Below are 17,799 nucleotides of genomic sequence, written 5' to 3' on the forward strand. Positions count from 1 at the left end.
GAAGAACTGTGTCACTGATGGACTTGAGGTTTCAAAAGCCCAAGCTGGGCCCAGTGGCGCTTGCACTTTCTTTCCCTCTCCCTCTCCCTGTCCCTCTCCCTGTCCCTCTCCCTGTCCCATGTCCCTGTCCCTCTCCCTCTCCATCTCCCTCTCAAAACTCAAAACTCAAGAGTCAATTAAAGAATCACATGTATTAAATTTTTTTAGTAAAGCATAGATAAATACAAAATTAAGTGTTCCCCCCCCCCTAGTAAAACTAATGTTAACTTTTAAGAGCAGAACAGCATAGAATTTCATAAGACACCAAAAAAAAAAAAAAAAAAAAAAAAAGGAAGAGAAATTGTTATTTAGGTCCAGGGAAAATAATAACCTTTCATTAGGCAAGATAGAGTTCAACACGAGGCCCCTCAAATGCCCAACCTCTGTGGTGTGACTGAACTGTTTATTCTTGTTTAATTTATAAGGAATAACTCAACAATGTAGTACTGAAAAGGCCACTGTATCTCTTCTCAAACCCTTACTGTCCCAGTGTATTCCCACCATCAGTACCTCATGTCTTTTAGAGGAGGCTACACTTAAGGTTTTACAGACCCTCCTGTCTTCACCTCTTTGGTACCAGGGTTAATGGCATGATTTACCACACTTAGCTAAAAGTCATATTTGGTTTCTTTTTGTGGTCCTTGGTATTGAACCAGAGGCTTCAAGAACACTAAAGTGTCTTAGTTACTTTTCTTTTGTTGTGAAGAGACATCACGACCACAGCAACTCTTTTAAAAGAAACAATCTATTTGGGCATTTGCTTTCAGTTCTAGGTTAATTCATCATCATGGCAAAGAGTGTAGCAACAGGCAGACATGTATGATGCTGGAGCAGTAGCTGAGCTTGCATCCCAGTCCATGGGCAGAGAGAGATGAGAGGGGGTTGAGGGGAGGAAGGGGAAAGAGAAGGAGAGGGAGAGGGAGAGGGAGAGGGAGAGGGAGAGGGAGAGGGAGAGGGAGAGAGAGAGAGAGAGAGAGAGAGAGAGAGAGAGAGAGAGAGAGAGAGAAGAAAAGAGACAGGTGTGGTAGTCCACACCTTTAATCCTAGTATGTGGTGGGTAGAGGCAGGAAGGTCTCTGGCTTTGAGGCCAGCCTGGTCTCCATGACAAGTTCCACACTGGTCAGAGATACATATCTTGGCTCAAACAAAACAAACAATAACAAAGGAGCAGGAAGAATTTTCTCACTATTCAGAGTTTAGTGTCTAGATTTCGTTGAAGAAAGACATTTCCTGGCCTACACCGGACCCCCCTCATCCCCATAATTCACCACACAGCGTGCACCCTTTCCCAGAGTTAGTATGGAAGCACTGTGTGTTCTGGGACTCAGGCATGAAAACCTCCTCTTGGCTGAGGGTAGGTTTGTTTCTGAGTAGAAGAAAATTTACAGCTAACTTTAAAAAGAGAAACATCATCCTCTTGTAAATGTGAGCAACATGTCATTCCACCGCTGGACTCTGGAAAAAACACACACAAAGGTCTTGCCTAAAAAAAGAACAGCCGGGGAGTCAGGAGGACGGTGGACTTGAAGCCACAGGCCTTCCCACCTTTTTATTAAAGGCATTAGGCAGGCTACCATTTGCTGGTGAAGTCACTGCCTGGGCGGAGGACAGCATGGGGGTTGTTATTCCGAATACGCTGAGCCCTGAAGAGCACAGCACTCAGGTGTCTGGCCCTGGACAAAGTGGTGACGGCCTACTTTTCCAAAAGCTGCACAGATCCCGGAGCCAGAGAAGGAGGAAAAGACTCCTTTAAAAGTTTCATTTTTCTCTTAGCTGTGAAAGACCGTTTGGACCCCATAAAGTGAGAAAGATTTCATCTCCTTGTTACTGAAATGCAGACGACTAAGTGGCTTCTTAAAGAAAACAAAACAAAAACAAAAACCTCACATGTGTCAATTTGTCATTCTTAACGGGTCTATGTTTACAGATGGTTGTGAGCCACCATGTGGTTGCTGGGGATTGAACTCAGGACCTCTGGAAGAGCAGCCAGTGCTCTTAACCGCTGAGCCATCTCTCCAGCCCCTGGGTCTATGTTTAAATGCTTCCATTTTTCTTTAAGTTCCAGAGGACATTCCTTAGCAGTGGGGCTGCCTGGATGTAAGGACTGGTCCTGCCTCTCAGTGGGAGAAGTCACTGTGGGGTTTCCCAGTCTATAATGCTTCTTCCCACTCTTAGGAGGTTACTAAGGTTAAAAGTAGGGTCTGGAGGGGCTGGGGATTTAGCTCAGTGGTAGAGCGCTTGCCTAGGAAGCGCAAGGCCCTGGGTTCGGTCCCCAGCTGGGGGGGGGGGGTAGGGTCTGGGACTTATGGGGGTTCAGTGAGGGCTTGTTTCCTTCCTTATTCTTAATGCCCAGACCAATAGCCAGCCCTAAAATAAATAAAACAGGGGTGAGACAGACCAACCGGAGGATGGAGAGATGCTTCAGGCACGTAGTCCAAAAATAGTAGCTCTCTTTAATTAATGTTGTTGCATAGTAAGTGACTTCAAACTGATGGTAAATTTAAGGGTAGAGCGCTAAGTTTGAGGTGGTTTATGAACGAAGGCCTTTGTCCTTTGCTGTGTGAACTGCAATGACGTTCCAGGACACACAAGTGCCCCTTGCCTCGTGCATACGGGTTTCACGCACCCTTCCTTAGTTGGCGGCTCTCCTGTTACTCCGCTAATTACCCATGAACAGCCCCGACTTCTCCACACTGGCGCATTCAAGAGCTGTAGCAGAAAGAACTATTGAACTTCATGCTTTCTGTCTCAGCTCTCGTCTCCTAGAATAGCACTCGGTACACAATCTACTTTGCTTCGTTTTTGTTTGAGACCAGGTCTCACCATGTGACTCTGACTGTCCTGGACATGCTATGTAGACCAGGCTGGCCTCAAATCAAAAGACACCTGCCTGCCTCCACTTTTCTTAAATACTGGGATTAAAGGTTTGCACAAGCAGTCCAGGCTGACCTTGAACTAGCCGTAATCCTCCAGCCTCAGCCTTGAGTGCTGGATCAATGATTTACCACACCCAACAGTAAGAATTTTTTGAGATATTCTGCACGAGTCTCACACGGCTGAGCAAACACCGGCCTCACAATGATCTCATAAATGCTTTGTTGAATGGGAAAAGTAGTCTCAGGGCCCTTTAGCACTTCGGTGCTATCCTAAAGATGAAAGCTCTACTATTCTTTTTAATTTAATGAATGCATGCCCATTGTTTTATTGCTTACCTAGAGAAGAGTCCATATTTAAATGCAAATAAAAACCACAGTTACTGGTTAAGTAGTGACAACCAAGAGCCACCATCTGTGGTTATTGTCACCACCCCACCCTGCCCCCTCTCAGCAAATTATCTCATGTAATATAGAAGTCTCCAATTAGCCCTTTAGGACTGTTCTTTTAGAGCCAAAACCACCTGACAGGCTCATAAGTCCCCACAGGGTCCTGAGCTAATGTATGGGTATCAGCAGCATTCTATTTGTGTGTGTGTGTGTGTGTGTGTGTGTGTGTGTGTGTGTGTGTGTGTGTGTGTATGTGTGTGTGTATTGGCCTTGAATCAATCCCAGGTTAGGCACACATTCTATCATTAAGCCACATTTTAATTTTTGTGATTGATTGATTTTGCCTTAGAAAGCAGTAGAGGATACATATTTCCAAAATTAAATAGGGTTGATCAAATTCCTATCAAGTAATCTGGTGTCTTAGGACAGTGGCTCTTAACTTTCCTAACACTGCGGCCCTTTAATACAGTTTCGCATGTTGTGATGACTCACCAACCATAAAATTATTTTCGCTGCTACTTCATAACTATAATTTTACCACTGATATGAATCATAATGTAGATATCTGTTTTCCAACAGTCTTAGGCTACTCCTGTGAGATGGTCCTAAAGGAGTCGCAACCCATGGGTTGAGAACCTGGGTCTTCAGAAACCATTCCAGGAAGGCGAGTGATCTACCAGGTGCCAGGAGCACCTCCCAAGCTTCCCGGGTCTAGAGCACTGCTGGCAAGTCTCCCCCTTGGAGATACGCAGAAGTGTGGGCTGGAAACCGCAGGGAAGGTGGTGAGTACCTGCCTGTCTTAGGGCCCAACACGGGGGAACCACAGAATCGTTTTGTCCTTTGTTTTCGCATATGAGAAAATTCTGTGACAGCTGCCTTCCATGACTGAATTCTCCTCGAAGATGTGCCGGTGAGCTGATCTTTCAAAAGGGGGTTGTTCCACCGTGGATACTAGCCATGGGAGGCCCGTGACCACACACTGCTGGTCGAAGGAATATGAGATGAGGTGAGACTCACAAAGAACTAAAACAACAGCCACAGTTAGGAAAAATATGTAGGCGAGGAGCTCACTGTAGCTTTAAAAGAAAATGGGTGGTACCTGAAGTACTCAGTCCATCATCATGTCTTCTTTAATAATCTCTGCATCCTATCCCTGCATCCTCACTGCTGTTCCCGAGGCCAGGCACAGGGCCTCTCACTGTCCCCTCATACCTTCCCAGTCCCAACGCCATCAACGGTGTGAGGGGCTCGGATCGGCTTGTGTCGAAAGAGCCCTTGCAGGCAGCGAGTCTCTAGCATCCTCTCTCTGATACAGATGTCCTGTGATCTCTGTGCCACTCAGGCTGGCCTCCTTAGTCCCTACAACCTGTGTCAGCTGATCCCACATTTCCCCCTGCATTAGGCTAACTCTGCCCCTCCTGCAGGCTTCAGTCTACTCCCTGGGGTACGTCCCTGACCTCACAAATGCCTCTGCTACGGTAGCATTCTTCTCCCACAGCATGGGAGATGCTTGTCAGTGCTGGCTGATTCTGAATCCCCTACACCTCCGGGACTGAAAATCAGAAGACCATCTTGCTCCAGGACCTGGCCTATATACAAACATTATCATCTGAATATGAAATGTCCTCCAACAGGCCCATATTTATTTTATTTATGGGCATGAATGTTTTTCTTAGAAGTATGTCTGTGAACCACTTTCACGGCCGGTGTTACATGAAGCCTCACCCTGACACTCCGATCTGCCAAGAAGAGCATCCATCATAAACTCTACACCATGATGCTCTGACCAAGCACTGGCCCACATAACCACAACTGAACCCTCTAAAACCATGAGCCCACCAAACCTTCCTCCTTGTGTACTTTCTGGAAGGTACGAGAGTTGACATTATATAAACATCATTAGTTCACTATGGTGTAAAAAGTCATCTACATTAATAGTTGATTTATTGTTCTATGTTCAGTAAATGATGGCCAATTTAAAAAAAATTGTTCACTTAATACCAAATGCAATAAACATCTGAGTTGGTGCTTAGTAAAGACAACTAAGGCAGCCCTTTCCAACAGTTTCCTGTGCCAAACAGGTAGAGGTTTCAAGGCAAAGTCAAACATCCCCACTCACATTATACCTCCCCTCAATTTCCATGTGTTTAAAGCACTAATTTACTCTTTGGCCATGCCCTTGAAATATTTCTTACACAAGGCATTTTCAGATTCCAATGACATGGATTTTCATCAGTTAATTTTTAATCGAGCCAAATATTAAAGGCTCACATTAACCAGATAAAGCTACTGATTTGCAGTGACAGCTTGTGTTATTCTCACGCACAGGCCAACCATGAAATAGAAAACTAATAACCCTTAACTGTATTCTCAAAGTATCATTTATGGGAAAGAAAACTACATTCAAAGACAACTTGTGCAATGGCTGTCATTGCTTCCCCTGTGCTGCAAGCTGTTGCAAAGCAGGCGAGCTCATTTTCTCACGATGTGGGCAAGCGTAAGATGCCTCTGTCAGTGGATGTACTCATTAAGAAGGAATCTGGCAGTTGGACAGGGGACAGATAGTTTGGAGACCAGGCCAATTATCTGGGTTTCCTTTATAATTTGAAGTCTCTGAATTCACTCAAAGATAAGCCACTTGAAGAGGGGCTGGCAATGGGAAAGAGGCACAGATGGCCATAGAAGAAGAGAGGGAGGAAGGGGGAGGGGAATCAGAAGAGAATTTGTTTGTGGTTTCATTCATGGGGACAAATCTGCAAGTTGACACATCCATCTTTTTAAAAGCCCCCAGAGAAGTATAGTCAACCTTCATTACAAGTAAACACATCCTACGATCTTCCTCAAACAGATGACACATGATGAGCAGCGAGGCTTTAAAGCTGCTTTATGCCAAAAGATGAGGCTTCTCAAAACACAAATTCCTCCAGTTCTCCTAACCATAGATAGGCCGGGAGTTTGGCTACAACCAGAACAGACCAAAGGTAGCCAAAGCTACTGTGCCAATGATCCCGTTACTGGTGACTGCCCTGTGCTCTTCTTATTGGTCAGGATCTTTAGAAATGAACTCTTAAGTTTTCTAAACTTTGGGAATGCTGACCTGAACTGACTTCCAGCTTCAATGGGCTGCCTGATTGTATCATTTATCTTCATGACTTGGGTGCAATTCTCGCACTGTTTCAGTTAGTGCACTAATCAGAGCTCAAATTCACCTTGCTCCCTCCTCGGGAGCCTTGCACGAGCCTTGCTTTCTTTAATAAGGTGATGAAAATCTCGGACAGCAAGGCAGACCCAGTTTGTGTTATATCTGAAACCGAAGGAGGGTGGAAAGCAAGTACTACGTATGTGCATAACACCTTTGTATAAACAGATAGAACCCGATGTTGGCACAGAGAGGGTAATATCCGAGGAAAGCTTAGTGCAAAGCAGAATCCAGATCTGTCTTTATATTCTGCCTCCTCAATTCAAAGAAAAAGATATAAGGAAATTATAGGTATGTTTTCTTCCTTTGTTTTTAATAAATATTAATTAAGAAGGATGTGACAGTTGGGCACAGATCACTCATTAAGAGACTAAGACAAGCCTGGCCAGTTAGGATGAGCTAAACTCCTGGACTGGTTCACTAGAGTCACTTCATTAATTCACTCTTTTCATAAGTTTACTGTTTATTATAAAATACTTAGGCTCATGGATGCAAGATTCCATCTCAAATTCAATGGGATAAATGAGTTCACAGGGAAGTTGCAGAGACACCCAAAGTCCCTTGAATTTAGATCACAAATGGAGGGCCTTAGCAGCTAGCAGGACACTACTAGTTCAGCTCAAGTTAAATTACTGTTTAGGAGTGGGAAGACAGGCTCAGAAAAGCAAATTTTGGGGCCGACCCTGAAATCCAATCCAAAGACTGGGGAAAGGCAGCCCTGAACAGCAGCAAATATGGTGGACTCAGCAGCAGTGCTTGGGACAGCTGTGGGGAATGAGAGGAGCAGAGGGCTGCTGTAAGCCCTCATAGCTTAGGCACAAAGGCAGTTCACTTTCCACCCTGTTTCCCCTTGAGTGTCTGATGTCTAGCTTTCACTGCTTCCTTGACTCCTCTACTTGGACAGTCTCATAAGTGCCAAGGTGAGCTACTTTAAAGTTAGACTCATTACATTTACCCATCATGCAACGTGGCAAGTGGTTCTTCCCTTCTCTGGAAGACAGTGTCTACCCTTCCCTGGAAGACAGTGTCTACCCTTCCCTGGAAGACAGTGTCTACCCTTCCCTGGAAGACAGTGTCTACCCTTCCCTGGAAGACAGTGTCTGCCCTTCCCTGGAAGACAGTGTCTGCCCTTCCCTGGAAGACAGTGTCTACCCTTCCCTGGAAGACAGTGTCACCCTTCCCTGGACGACAGTGTCTGCCCTTCCCTGGAAGACAGTGTCTGCCCTTCCCTGGAAGACAGTGTCTGCCCTTCCCTGGAAGACAGTGTCTGCCCTTCCCTGGAAGACAGTGTCTACCCTTCCCTGGACGACAGTGTCTGCCCTTCCCTGGAAGACAGTGTCACCCTTCCCTGGACGACAGTGTCTACCCTTCCCTGGAAGACAGTGTCTACCCTTCCCTGGAAGACAGTGTCTACCCTTCCCTGGAAGACAGTGTCTACCCTTCCCTGGAAGACAGTGTCTACCCTTCCCTGGAAGACAGTGTCTGCCCTTCCCTGGAAGACAGTGTCTTTTTTTCCCCCAGCCAGCTGGTATTTACCTCGAGTCCTCTGATTCTTTCTGTCCCTTATTCTTCATGCAATCCAAATCTTTTGTTATTACATCTACCCAGCCTTTTCTATTCCCCCTCCCCATGAATGTACTTTACCCTCCCACCTAGAACCAAGCATCATCAGTCTTTCTCTAACAAATGTTCCCTTCTCTGTCACAGGATCCTTTGAACATCTATCAAGGTATATGCACGTGTGACGGCTAGTCCCACTTGTCAACTTGATTACAGTGGCAATGAACTGCAATCCAGAAATAGAGGGCACAGCTGTGATTCAGACGTTGAGGCTGGAAGATACAGATTTTTGGTCCAGATCTTGAGGAATAGTGGCCAAGAAAACCTTAGGCTCAAGCAAGGTGGTACACACCTTTAATCTGGACTATACCTTCTCCTGGAGCCCACATAAAGACAATGGAAGAAGGGAGGCTCACTCTTCTTCATCTGCTTGCACTTACTTGCCAGCACATCTGTTGGAACCTGCCTCTCCTGGATTCCAGCTTATACAGAAGAGCAGCCGAAGCACCTAGGCCTTGTAGGACTGAGTCTCAGATTTCCCATTCACAGCTGCCCACTGTTGTGTTAGTTAGACTGCAGAGTGTAAGTCATTCCCGTAATTTCCCTTAGTAAGTTCTGTGACTCTAGAGACCCCTGACTAATACAACGTCTCCCTCAGTTTAGGACCAAAGACTACATTCTCAGATTAGGTTATTCCCAGAATGGTCTTGCTGCCCTAATCAAGCCACAATTCAATACACAATTCACACATCCTTGCCTGCTTGGTAGCTCTGGCTCCACTGCCTTAAATACTCCCTCCCCACATCTCTGTTCTCCAACATTTGTTTCAAAACTGTCTCCCAGTGGAACTCTTACCAGAGCAGCTCTCTGTCAGTTCAAAACAGTAAGAGCCTGGCTACTGACAGATTTGTCCCAGTCCAAATGTCTGTTCTTTTAAAAATCTTATTTAACCAAAACACCTAGCACTGAGCTTTCCGTATGTAGGTTTCTAATAAATGGTTTCCTCTACAGAAAAAAAAAAGTTAGTGTGTATGTTTCCCTAAATAACAAGATCCTTTGAACCCATCCATGCCAGTCATTGTTCTAGATCCTGGGAACTTGAGGTTACAGTTCATGGGCAGCTACTCGTCTTTCTTAATGCTTCCTTAGATAATCTTACTCTTGTGCTACCATTTCCATGTTTAGTAGGTGGCTCTGCCTCGATATACTCATAATTTTGTTGTAAAACACTTTCAGACCTCTGTTTTCAGGGTGGGGGGAGACACTGGCAAGAATCCAAAGAGGAAGTGGCTGAGTGATAGCCCTGGAGCTGTAAGCGTCGAGGTGCTAGGGCTGCCAGCCTGCATGGAACTGTTTCTTCCCACCCAAGAGGCGAATCAAGATGCCCAGCTGATGACATGACCCAGGTTGACTTTGTTTCCACTCTGTCCTAACTGTATGGATATGTACTATACACCAGACAAGCACCAAATTAAGAAGCCTAAGCATTTGTACTCCCATCTTCCTTTGGAAATTTCAGATGCAGCTGAGAGGGGAAGGGTTGGCTGCGATGTAACTTCAGACTTAACATAGAAATAAAATTCCTCATTCTGCAAAGCTGAAGTCTTAGCTATTTACTATGGAGATCTGGAAAGAGACAGCAAAACCTACCCTGCAACTCGAAGCCCTTGTTTGGGGCCCTACATATAAACATCTGTAAATGACCCATTAGTCTTTTACAGCTTACTTGTCTTTTTGATAGGTTAAAATGGAGAAACAGAGCAATCGGAACTGCCACAAGAAAAGACATATTGGTCTTAATGGAAAAAACGATCTCCCTTGAAAAACTGAAGTTTCTCTTGACACAGTGGGCTCTCCATTTGTTTTCAGGAGATGAAATAAAGAACAGACCAGAGCTGGTCATAAGCTTCTGAGTCATGATGCTGAAATCCCAGAGAGCAGATTATTAATAAAAAGAGAATACTTTCCAGCCCCCAAATCCTGAATGAAAATAAAACCCCTAAATCTTGAAGAAAAATCAAACAACTGGACAGAAATGTAAGGTTGCCTAATGTTTGCTGTTGACGTCCATGTTCGCAGGTGACATGTGTAAAAGAGGGTGTGTTCAGATCCATGGTTAGTCTGCATCACCCAAGGAAACTACCCAAGATGCAATCCAGAGTGGCTACACCAGTTTGTTATCAAGATCTCCTTTCCAGCATGTTGAGTTGATGGGTGGGGTTGGGGGAAGATGTCTTTACAATAGGCTATCTTAGTTACCTTCGTCCAGGCCATCTGCCTGCTGGAATCACCCACTGCAGGGATCCTCACAAGAAAAAGACTATGCCGGCTGCTATTCTGCTCTGCTTGTGTTGGAATTCATGATTTCTGGAGGCAAGGGGCAGTACCTGCCAACAGAAATTTCACCTGCCTTTCTGCTTGTGGCAAGATCAGAGTCCGGCGAGCTATACTGTGGCTTCAGTAAAACCTCACTACTTTCTACCTCCTGGAAGAATCTAGATGCAATGCCAAGCTCTCCAAGTGAATCCTACCCCTCAACTGTTGCATGGTGACAAGGAGCTAAGCCAGGGTGCCTATGAGAGAATCTAGAAAGCCTCAGGGAGAGAAACCATCATTAAAAGCATGGAACCCTCATGCTCACTGGAGGCCAGTGCTTGCACTACACAACTGGCTCCTAGCAAAGAGTCACCTGCAAGAAGACCTTGCTAGAAGGGAAAGAACTTATTCATTTTAAAACTGTCCCCATCTGCAGTTAAAGAAAAAGGCCCCCAGGTACCGTACCCCGCTGCCGAGGAACACAGTGAGAGTACAAATCCCCGTAAATTGTGAATCACATTTCAGAAGAGAAACATCTGATAACAGAAAAGTACCAGGACCGAAACCAAAGCAAAAGAGAAGCGTTTTCTTCCTCTCAAAGGTTGGGGGTGGGGTGGGGGGAGTCTCTTGTCTGGTTCAAAGCAGATGCGCATCTTTCTGTGTATAAGAAAGAATTATTTAAGACACTCCTTCAAGTTACCATGTCCTAATTAGTGCAAGCCTTGGTTGTCTTTCCCTTAAAACACTTTAATGAAATTCTTTTAAAACTGTAGATTAGAGTTTATTAAGTCTACTCTGTGTGAAAAGAGTGTTTAGTTGATTACTATGTAATTAGGGAACTCCCCCCACCTTTCAGTTCTGTTAATCCGATGTCTATGTTAAATAGTTATTTTTTAATTATTACCTGCATTTGGCCCCTTATTTAAATGAGCCCCAATGCACACATGAACAAGCATATGGCTAGAAATAACTTTAAGATCAAGGCTGAAGCACATGCAAAACAACAGACTTCTTGTGCTTTTCTTTCGGAGTCCAGGATCTCGCTCGCTGAGCTCCTGAGCGCCATACTAGGACACACAGAACCCTAGCCTGCGATTTATTCAGGTCTCGGGGAAGTTTTCCTTCCCATGACCCCAACCTAATCCATTGCCCGGCACGTGTGAAGCTTGCCATGTTGTTCTGCTAGAAACTCAGTCCTTGAATGATTAACCTGCCCAGACATTATGTATGTGTCTGAATTAAACTGAGGAGAGGGAAAGACGGACTTCATCGTAAGATGAACTCAGAGTGGTCTCTATGAAAGGTCACTGCCATCCCCGAGAAAGGTAATATCAGATTTCCTTAAAAAGGTTCAGCAGAACCTTTGACTCTCACATACAATAAACCTCTAGGAGGAAAAAAAAAACTTTGGTCTTGTACACAACAAAGGCAGTGTTGTTTTCTTGTACAAATGTACTCCTTTGCTAACCTGCTTGGAAGACACAGTAAGTGTCCTTGAAGCAAGTGCGATGGTGCGACACGAGGGGACTCCCCTACTGTAATGCTCTCAAGGACCCAGCCATGTTGCTGCTTGCATGAAGTTATCATCCATCCAAGATACAAAACAAGATGAAGACAAGGGGGCGGGGAACAAGGTTTTGGTTTGGTTTTCCCCCTTTGCAGATTTCTGTTATGTGGTAGGTATGTGTGGTCTAAGGTATTTAAACAATATGACATGTAGCAGCTCAATCAAGGGTTGTTAAAATCAGCAACCAGCTCTTTGTAGAAAGCACAAGTCAAAGGGACAGGACACACAAAAGACATTTTTTTAGAGGATGCTAAGTAGCAGCAAAAACTCCAACCCAGAAAGAGAACGGAGGGAACGCGACTCATGTGAAGTTCCAGAAAGACAGTCAACAGCACATGACTAAGAACTCGAAGACCAATAACATGACTCTTTCCATTAGAAAATAAATTATTGAAAGTGGTCATGGGATTCCTAGCAGACAGAGATAGACATTTTCCCAAGGAAAGTTCATCAGGGACTGTATTATTTAAGACTGGGTCATCATAATGCTATTTTTAATACTATCAGTTTGCTGCCAAAATTAACCATGGCGGCTGATACTGGCCACTGGAGAAATGGTGCTCTTTCCTGTAGTTCACGCACGGATATGAGAGTGGTAATTTGAACTGGATCCAGAGGGGGAAAGTACTTGCTGGCTAACTACCTAAAACAGAGGGGACTGACCTCTACTGCGTACAGAGATAGGAGTTTCCCTTTAGCTGAGGAGGAGAACCTATTACACTTTAATGGTGCTCGTAATGCCAACGCAAACTCCGTAACCACCACGAGAAGCACTCCCAAGAGGAGTACGACTGGGCTTATTTAACTTCTCTCTTGCCTTCATTCTCTACTCCTTTTGGGGGTTCAGACTGCTGTAGTGGACACCTGAGAAACAGAATTCCAGGTATCATTCTGGCTCTGGAACCCACCAAAAGGGGTCAACAGAATCCATGGCAGCATTGACCCTTCAAAAACAAAACAGAACCAGCCAGCAACAGGAAACCACCCATAGCCAGAAAGGATCAAGTGGCAGTCAGCACCTCAGACTTCACTGTACAAAGAAACCAGAGATTGTGACCCAATGGTACTGGAGTGAAGACTGGGATTCTCTGCCCAAGGAGGTCCCGGTAACACCCATGCTGGTGGTCTGTAAGACCTCAGACATTTTCTAGATTGCTGTTTTCACCCTGCTCTCTCCTTCTTGCCTTTCTCTAGACGTCACAAAGCCCTTATTCAGAAGTGGGGCCAAGCCATACTCTGCTTTAAACCCAATCGTTTCTTTATTCTTTATTTAATTTGCAGGTTCTGGGAGCCTCTGTCAGAAGTTGGTCCTTCCAAGGACCGTTTTCTCTGCAATGAAACATGGAACCCGCTGTCATCCCCAGTATTGGAGCACTCTGACTTGGAAGCAGAAAACAAAAGGTGACTTCAAGTGCATGTAAAGCTCCGAATGTTCCCTGTAGGTGTATCGTCAAGCTGCTCCACTAACCATGGGAAATGATGACCACCATTCCCATTATTACCTCCTGTCAAGAAAAGAAGCTATCAGCTGAAACATGACTATGCTTATTAAAATTTCACTGCAGCACGAAGCATGCTAGAGATAAAATCCTGACTAATGTAAAATTAAAGGGAAATCTACATGCCAAATGCCTAAAGCAAACATTTACATTAGCAAGACATTCGAAATCACAGACTGATATAGACCAATCACTAAGAATTCTCAAATACCCCCACTTTTATTCCAAAGTGTTAACATTTGATTCCATTTTCTGGTACATACTCTTGTCAATGTACTTTCTTTTCCTGCATAGTCACCCATTCATGTGTTGTTCTGAAAGCTATTAGACTTCATTTTTTTCCATCATCCATTTGTGGTTCTATATGACTTACGTTTACTATTAAGAGGCTTTGTCAAAAAAAAAAAAAACTTTTTTAGCATCTCTTCCAATATGCCATTGTGGTTTGGCTTCATAACATGAAGCCTATGCATTTATCAACTTCAGATACCTGTTGACCACAAAGATATGCCCTACGACCAAAACTTGATGATGAACACGGAAAAATGGGACGCTTCATTTAAAGAGAAAGCTCAGCTGTCTGGCACGTTAACTCACTGCACGTCGACACCAAGGGTCAGGTTGTATCTGAATTTCTATCAGAAACATACAATCCTGTTTCCCTCCTTTTTATTAACTTGATATCAACACCACACATTCACTGCTTTGGATTTCTTTCAAATAGAAAGAAACATTTATTTTTTAATAGAAATATGAAATAATAATCCTAGATCAATTTTACTTTGATTTTAAAATGATTCTGAAGTTCCCACCTCTTTGAATAGAGTGGCAAAAAAAAAAAAAAAAACCTACTTAACTCAACATCTAACAAATTAGTTTCTGTCCTTCAGCCAAGTCTTCCAGCGCCACTAACAATCTGATCCTGTGGGATGTCAACAAACATGCAATTCACAAACAGCATGTGAATTTCAGGCACTTTAAACTCTGATATTTGAGTTAATTTTACTTTTAAACATTGAACAGTGCCACCAATATTTTGTCAACATTGGTCAAATAAGATCAGATGTTCATATCAATCATCTATTTTTCCTGGCTTTTTCCTTTTCGGGACCTATGAATATTAGCACATCTTGCAAACTGTAGTAAAAACATAATGTGCTTCTAGATATTTGGTTCACATTCAGCCAGTTATAGGCTTTTTGTCCCTGTAAGGTTCTAATTTTTTTTTTTTTTTTACTTCTTCTCTTGATACTACCAAGGCAGGACTAAAATGAAAACCCTTTTCATTAATGCAAGTTCTTTTTTAAAAAGTCAGACAACAATTACTGCTTTCTCATAACTCAATTGTTTTAGGTCTAACAAGCCTTGAGTCTGCTCTCTGCCGGCGAAGAACCAGGAAAAAGCTTAAATCCTATGGTAAAATATGGAAGCTTGACCTCCCAAGATACCAGAAAACAATCACTCCACAGATGCTCATCAAAGTTACGGATACAAATCATTTTTTTTTTTTTTGGTTCTTTTTTTCGGAGCTGGGGACCGAACCCAGGGCCTTGCGCTTCCTAGGTAAGCGCTCGATACAAATCATTTTAACTTGTCAGGGCTGGAGACCCCCCAGCTAAGTGGACTCCACCACTCCTTTCAGAGGCACCCTAGATATAAGTCCACTCAGTGGAGATCGCACAACTATGTAGACTATAGGTAGAGGTAAGTAAGAGACATTGAAGCAGATGCAAACTTCTAAATCCCTGCAGATTCACCGATGGACAAAGCACCCACGACCGTGCCCACTGGGGCTATGGCACAGACTGACTGGATTCCGCAAACATCCACGGATACTTAAGCTTACCTTTTTACAAGCTTAGCTATGATTTCCAGGAAAAGCAGCTGTATTGTTTTTCTTCGGGAAAATGTTCCCAAGTGAGTTAGAAAAGGTTTGCCTGCGTCCTCTGGTGGAGCCTGTTTGTCTAGTTGGACCTTTTTAAGTTTGTTAGTCCGCCAGAGGAACTAAAGGTGCACTGGTCAAGAGGGAGCACTGGAGGTCTGGTTCCTACACAGGACCCAAAACATCTGCAGCAAGCTACTTGGACTAAGTAACTCTGAGTCACTGGAGGGATACTACTTATCTCCCAATCCTACTGGATCAAAAATGCTGAACCTTTGCTCTCTCACAGCCAGTGGGCAGGAGTTAACACATGGTTGGCAAGGCGTGATCTACCCAGAGGAAGGGGGTGAGGGGTCAGGGGAGCAAAGCCACAAACTCGATTTTATTTCATCGGCTCGACGGCCCATTTTGACCCAGAATCCACTCACACCCCAACCTGAGCATCCCCGCCTTGAGATCAAAGCCCAGACTCATTCAACCAGACATGCACCTACCCAGCCTCCGTTATCCTGGATCCAGGTGTGCAGATGCCGGTTCAGGTACTCAGTCATCCACAGAGCGATGTTGTCCACCAGGGGTGACATCTCCCTGTTGACGCTCTCCACACACATGACCCCACCGAACTCAAAGAAGGCCACAATCCTCCCCCAGTTCACCCCATCCCTGAAGAGTTCCTCCACCACCGTGGCAAAGCGTCCCCTCGCGGTGAAGGGCGTCAGGTGCAGCTGACTGGACATCTCTGCAAAGTCGCGACGGTAGCGACGAGAGAAGTCATCCCCAGCCCGGCGGAGGGTCAGGTGGACCACAGGTGGCACAGGGCTGAGCGCAGGCCCAGCGGTGGCGACAAGGGGCCGTAGAGGCGACGTCCTGGCAGCCGTGTCTCGGTGCACAGCGGGCGTCCGGTTGCTCTCAGGCTGGAAGGAGAAGATGCCAGGGGTGGGGGCAGCCCTCAGGGGCGCGGAGTCTTCATCTCCAGTATCCCACTCGTAGCCCCTCTGTGACAGCTTATAATGGATGTACTTCATCACGATCTCCCGGTTATCATACCCTGTTCTCCCGGCTTGCGCCATCCTTCCGGGGAAAGAAGCTGCAGGTACCAATAGCACTTCGCGTCCCGGCTCCCGCCCCACGGCCCGAAAGAGAGAAAAAAGAAGTTATAATCCAGCGCTTTTATTGGATGTGCTTTGCATTCTTGGATGAAGGGGTGTCTTTAGTTATGACGAACACTTGATTCTGGTGTTTCCCCCTTGGCATGAGATGCAGAAAATTTTTATTCAAATTCCTTTCAGCTTTTTATTTCATGAGGCACATTATTTATTAAGCTTGGTTAATATCAATCTACTTCCTCCGCAATGCTGAAAGGTGAGGAGGCAGGACGATGTAAGCAGTTAAAATCAGGTGTGTTTTCCTTTATATATTTATTGTAAGAAAGGTATATCCGCTACAAGTTACACGTTAAAGAAAATGCATTAAATTGTCTGGGAATTAAATCTGCTCGAATGCACTTTAAGTAAAAAATATTTCAAACGCGTCCATTGAAAGTTACATCAAACCAAATTCCTGTGCAAAGAACTTACTGCATTTTCTAAGGACCGCATGATCTTCTGTCAAGTTTCCCCCCTTTTTTTGGTAAAACCCAAACAAATACAAATACACCATCGATCTTCAGAAGTCTCCTTGTATAAGCTTCTTTGAAACTTGCAATGAATCAGGAGTTGGGGTCTGGAGGATAGGTGAAGAAAAAAATCAGAATTGTGTCCTCACACTCCGGTTTCACTGAGAATGTCAATCCGTAGGAATCCCAACCAGAGATCTCAAGAGCACCGCAGCGGGGCAAAAAGGCAGCGGCGGCGGCGGCGGCGGCGGCAGCAGATGAATTACAATGTTCAGTATTTGCAGTATTTGCAGAAGTCCTGTGATTCTCCCCTCTTCTCGCCAATTTACACTCGCGCACACACACGCTGGAGCGCAGGCATGGATCGGTATCCACCAGACCGCTTCAGACCTCCAGGGGAGAGACACGCCAGGGGGACGATGGAGGAGCGGTGGCCGGGGAACGGGGACCAGAATCCTCTTCTGATTAAACTCCGAAGGGCCAATGCGTTTTCCGAAAGGGGAAAAAAAGCAGCTTGCTAAATGCAGGCAAGGACGCGCTGGGGCCGCCGGTGCCCAAGGAGCAGCCCGCGCACTGTGTGTGGTGCGCTGCGGGAGAAGGAGGTGGTGGGGGAGGGTTTGCCCCCCCTCTTTTTCCTAAAAAGGATGACTGCTACGAAGTTCCCCCCCCCGGCCCCCTCTTCCGCTGCACCCCACCGGCGCACCCCGCCTCCGGGCTGCGCACCCTTTCTCCTCCTCTGCTGCGGGCGGCGCTGGCGGCCGCCTCCTCGTGCTCGCGCCGCGCAGCCCGTTCCGTGGTGACGGCTGCGGCTGGGGAGGGCCCGGGCACCTCGGTGTTGGCGGCGGCGGCTCGGCGGGGA

At 45.4% G+C, this 17,799-nt stretch overlaps 1 protein-coding gene across 1 annotated transcript in view; it reads right to left on the reverse strand.

Moving 5' to 3' along the window:
• Bcl2 (BCL2, apoptosis regulator) overlaps positions 1-16,631 on the reverse strand; it is a 162,437-nt gene extending 145,806 nt beyond the window's left edge. The window contains exon 1 of the mRNA NM_016993.2: positions 15,820-16,631. Within this exon, the coding sequence (NP_058689.2) occupies positions 15,820-16,395 (576 nt within the window). The 5' untranslated portion in view covers positions 16,396-16,631. The remainder of the gene's footprint in view (positions 1-15,819) is intronic.
• Between the last annotated feature and the right edge of the window lie 1,168 nt (positions 16,632-17,799).

Source organism: Rattus norvegicus, chromosome 13, assembly GCF_036323735.1.
Source record: "Rattus norvegicus strain BN/NHsdMcwi chromosome 13, GRCr8, whole genome shotgun sequence".
Lineage (NCBI taxonomy): Eukaryota > Metazoa > Chordata > Mammalia > Rodentia > Muridae > Rattus > Rattus norvegicus.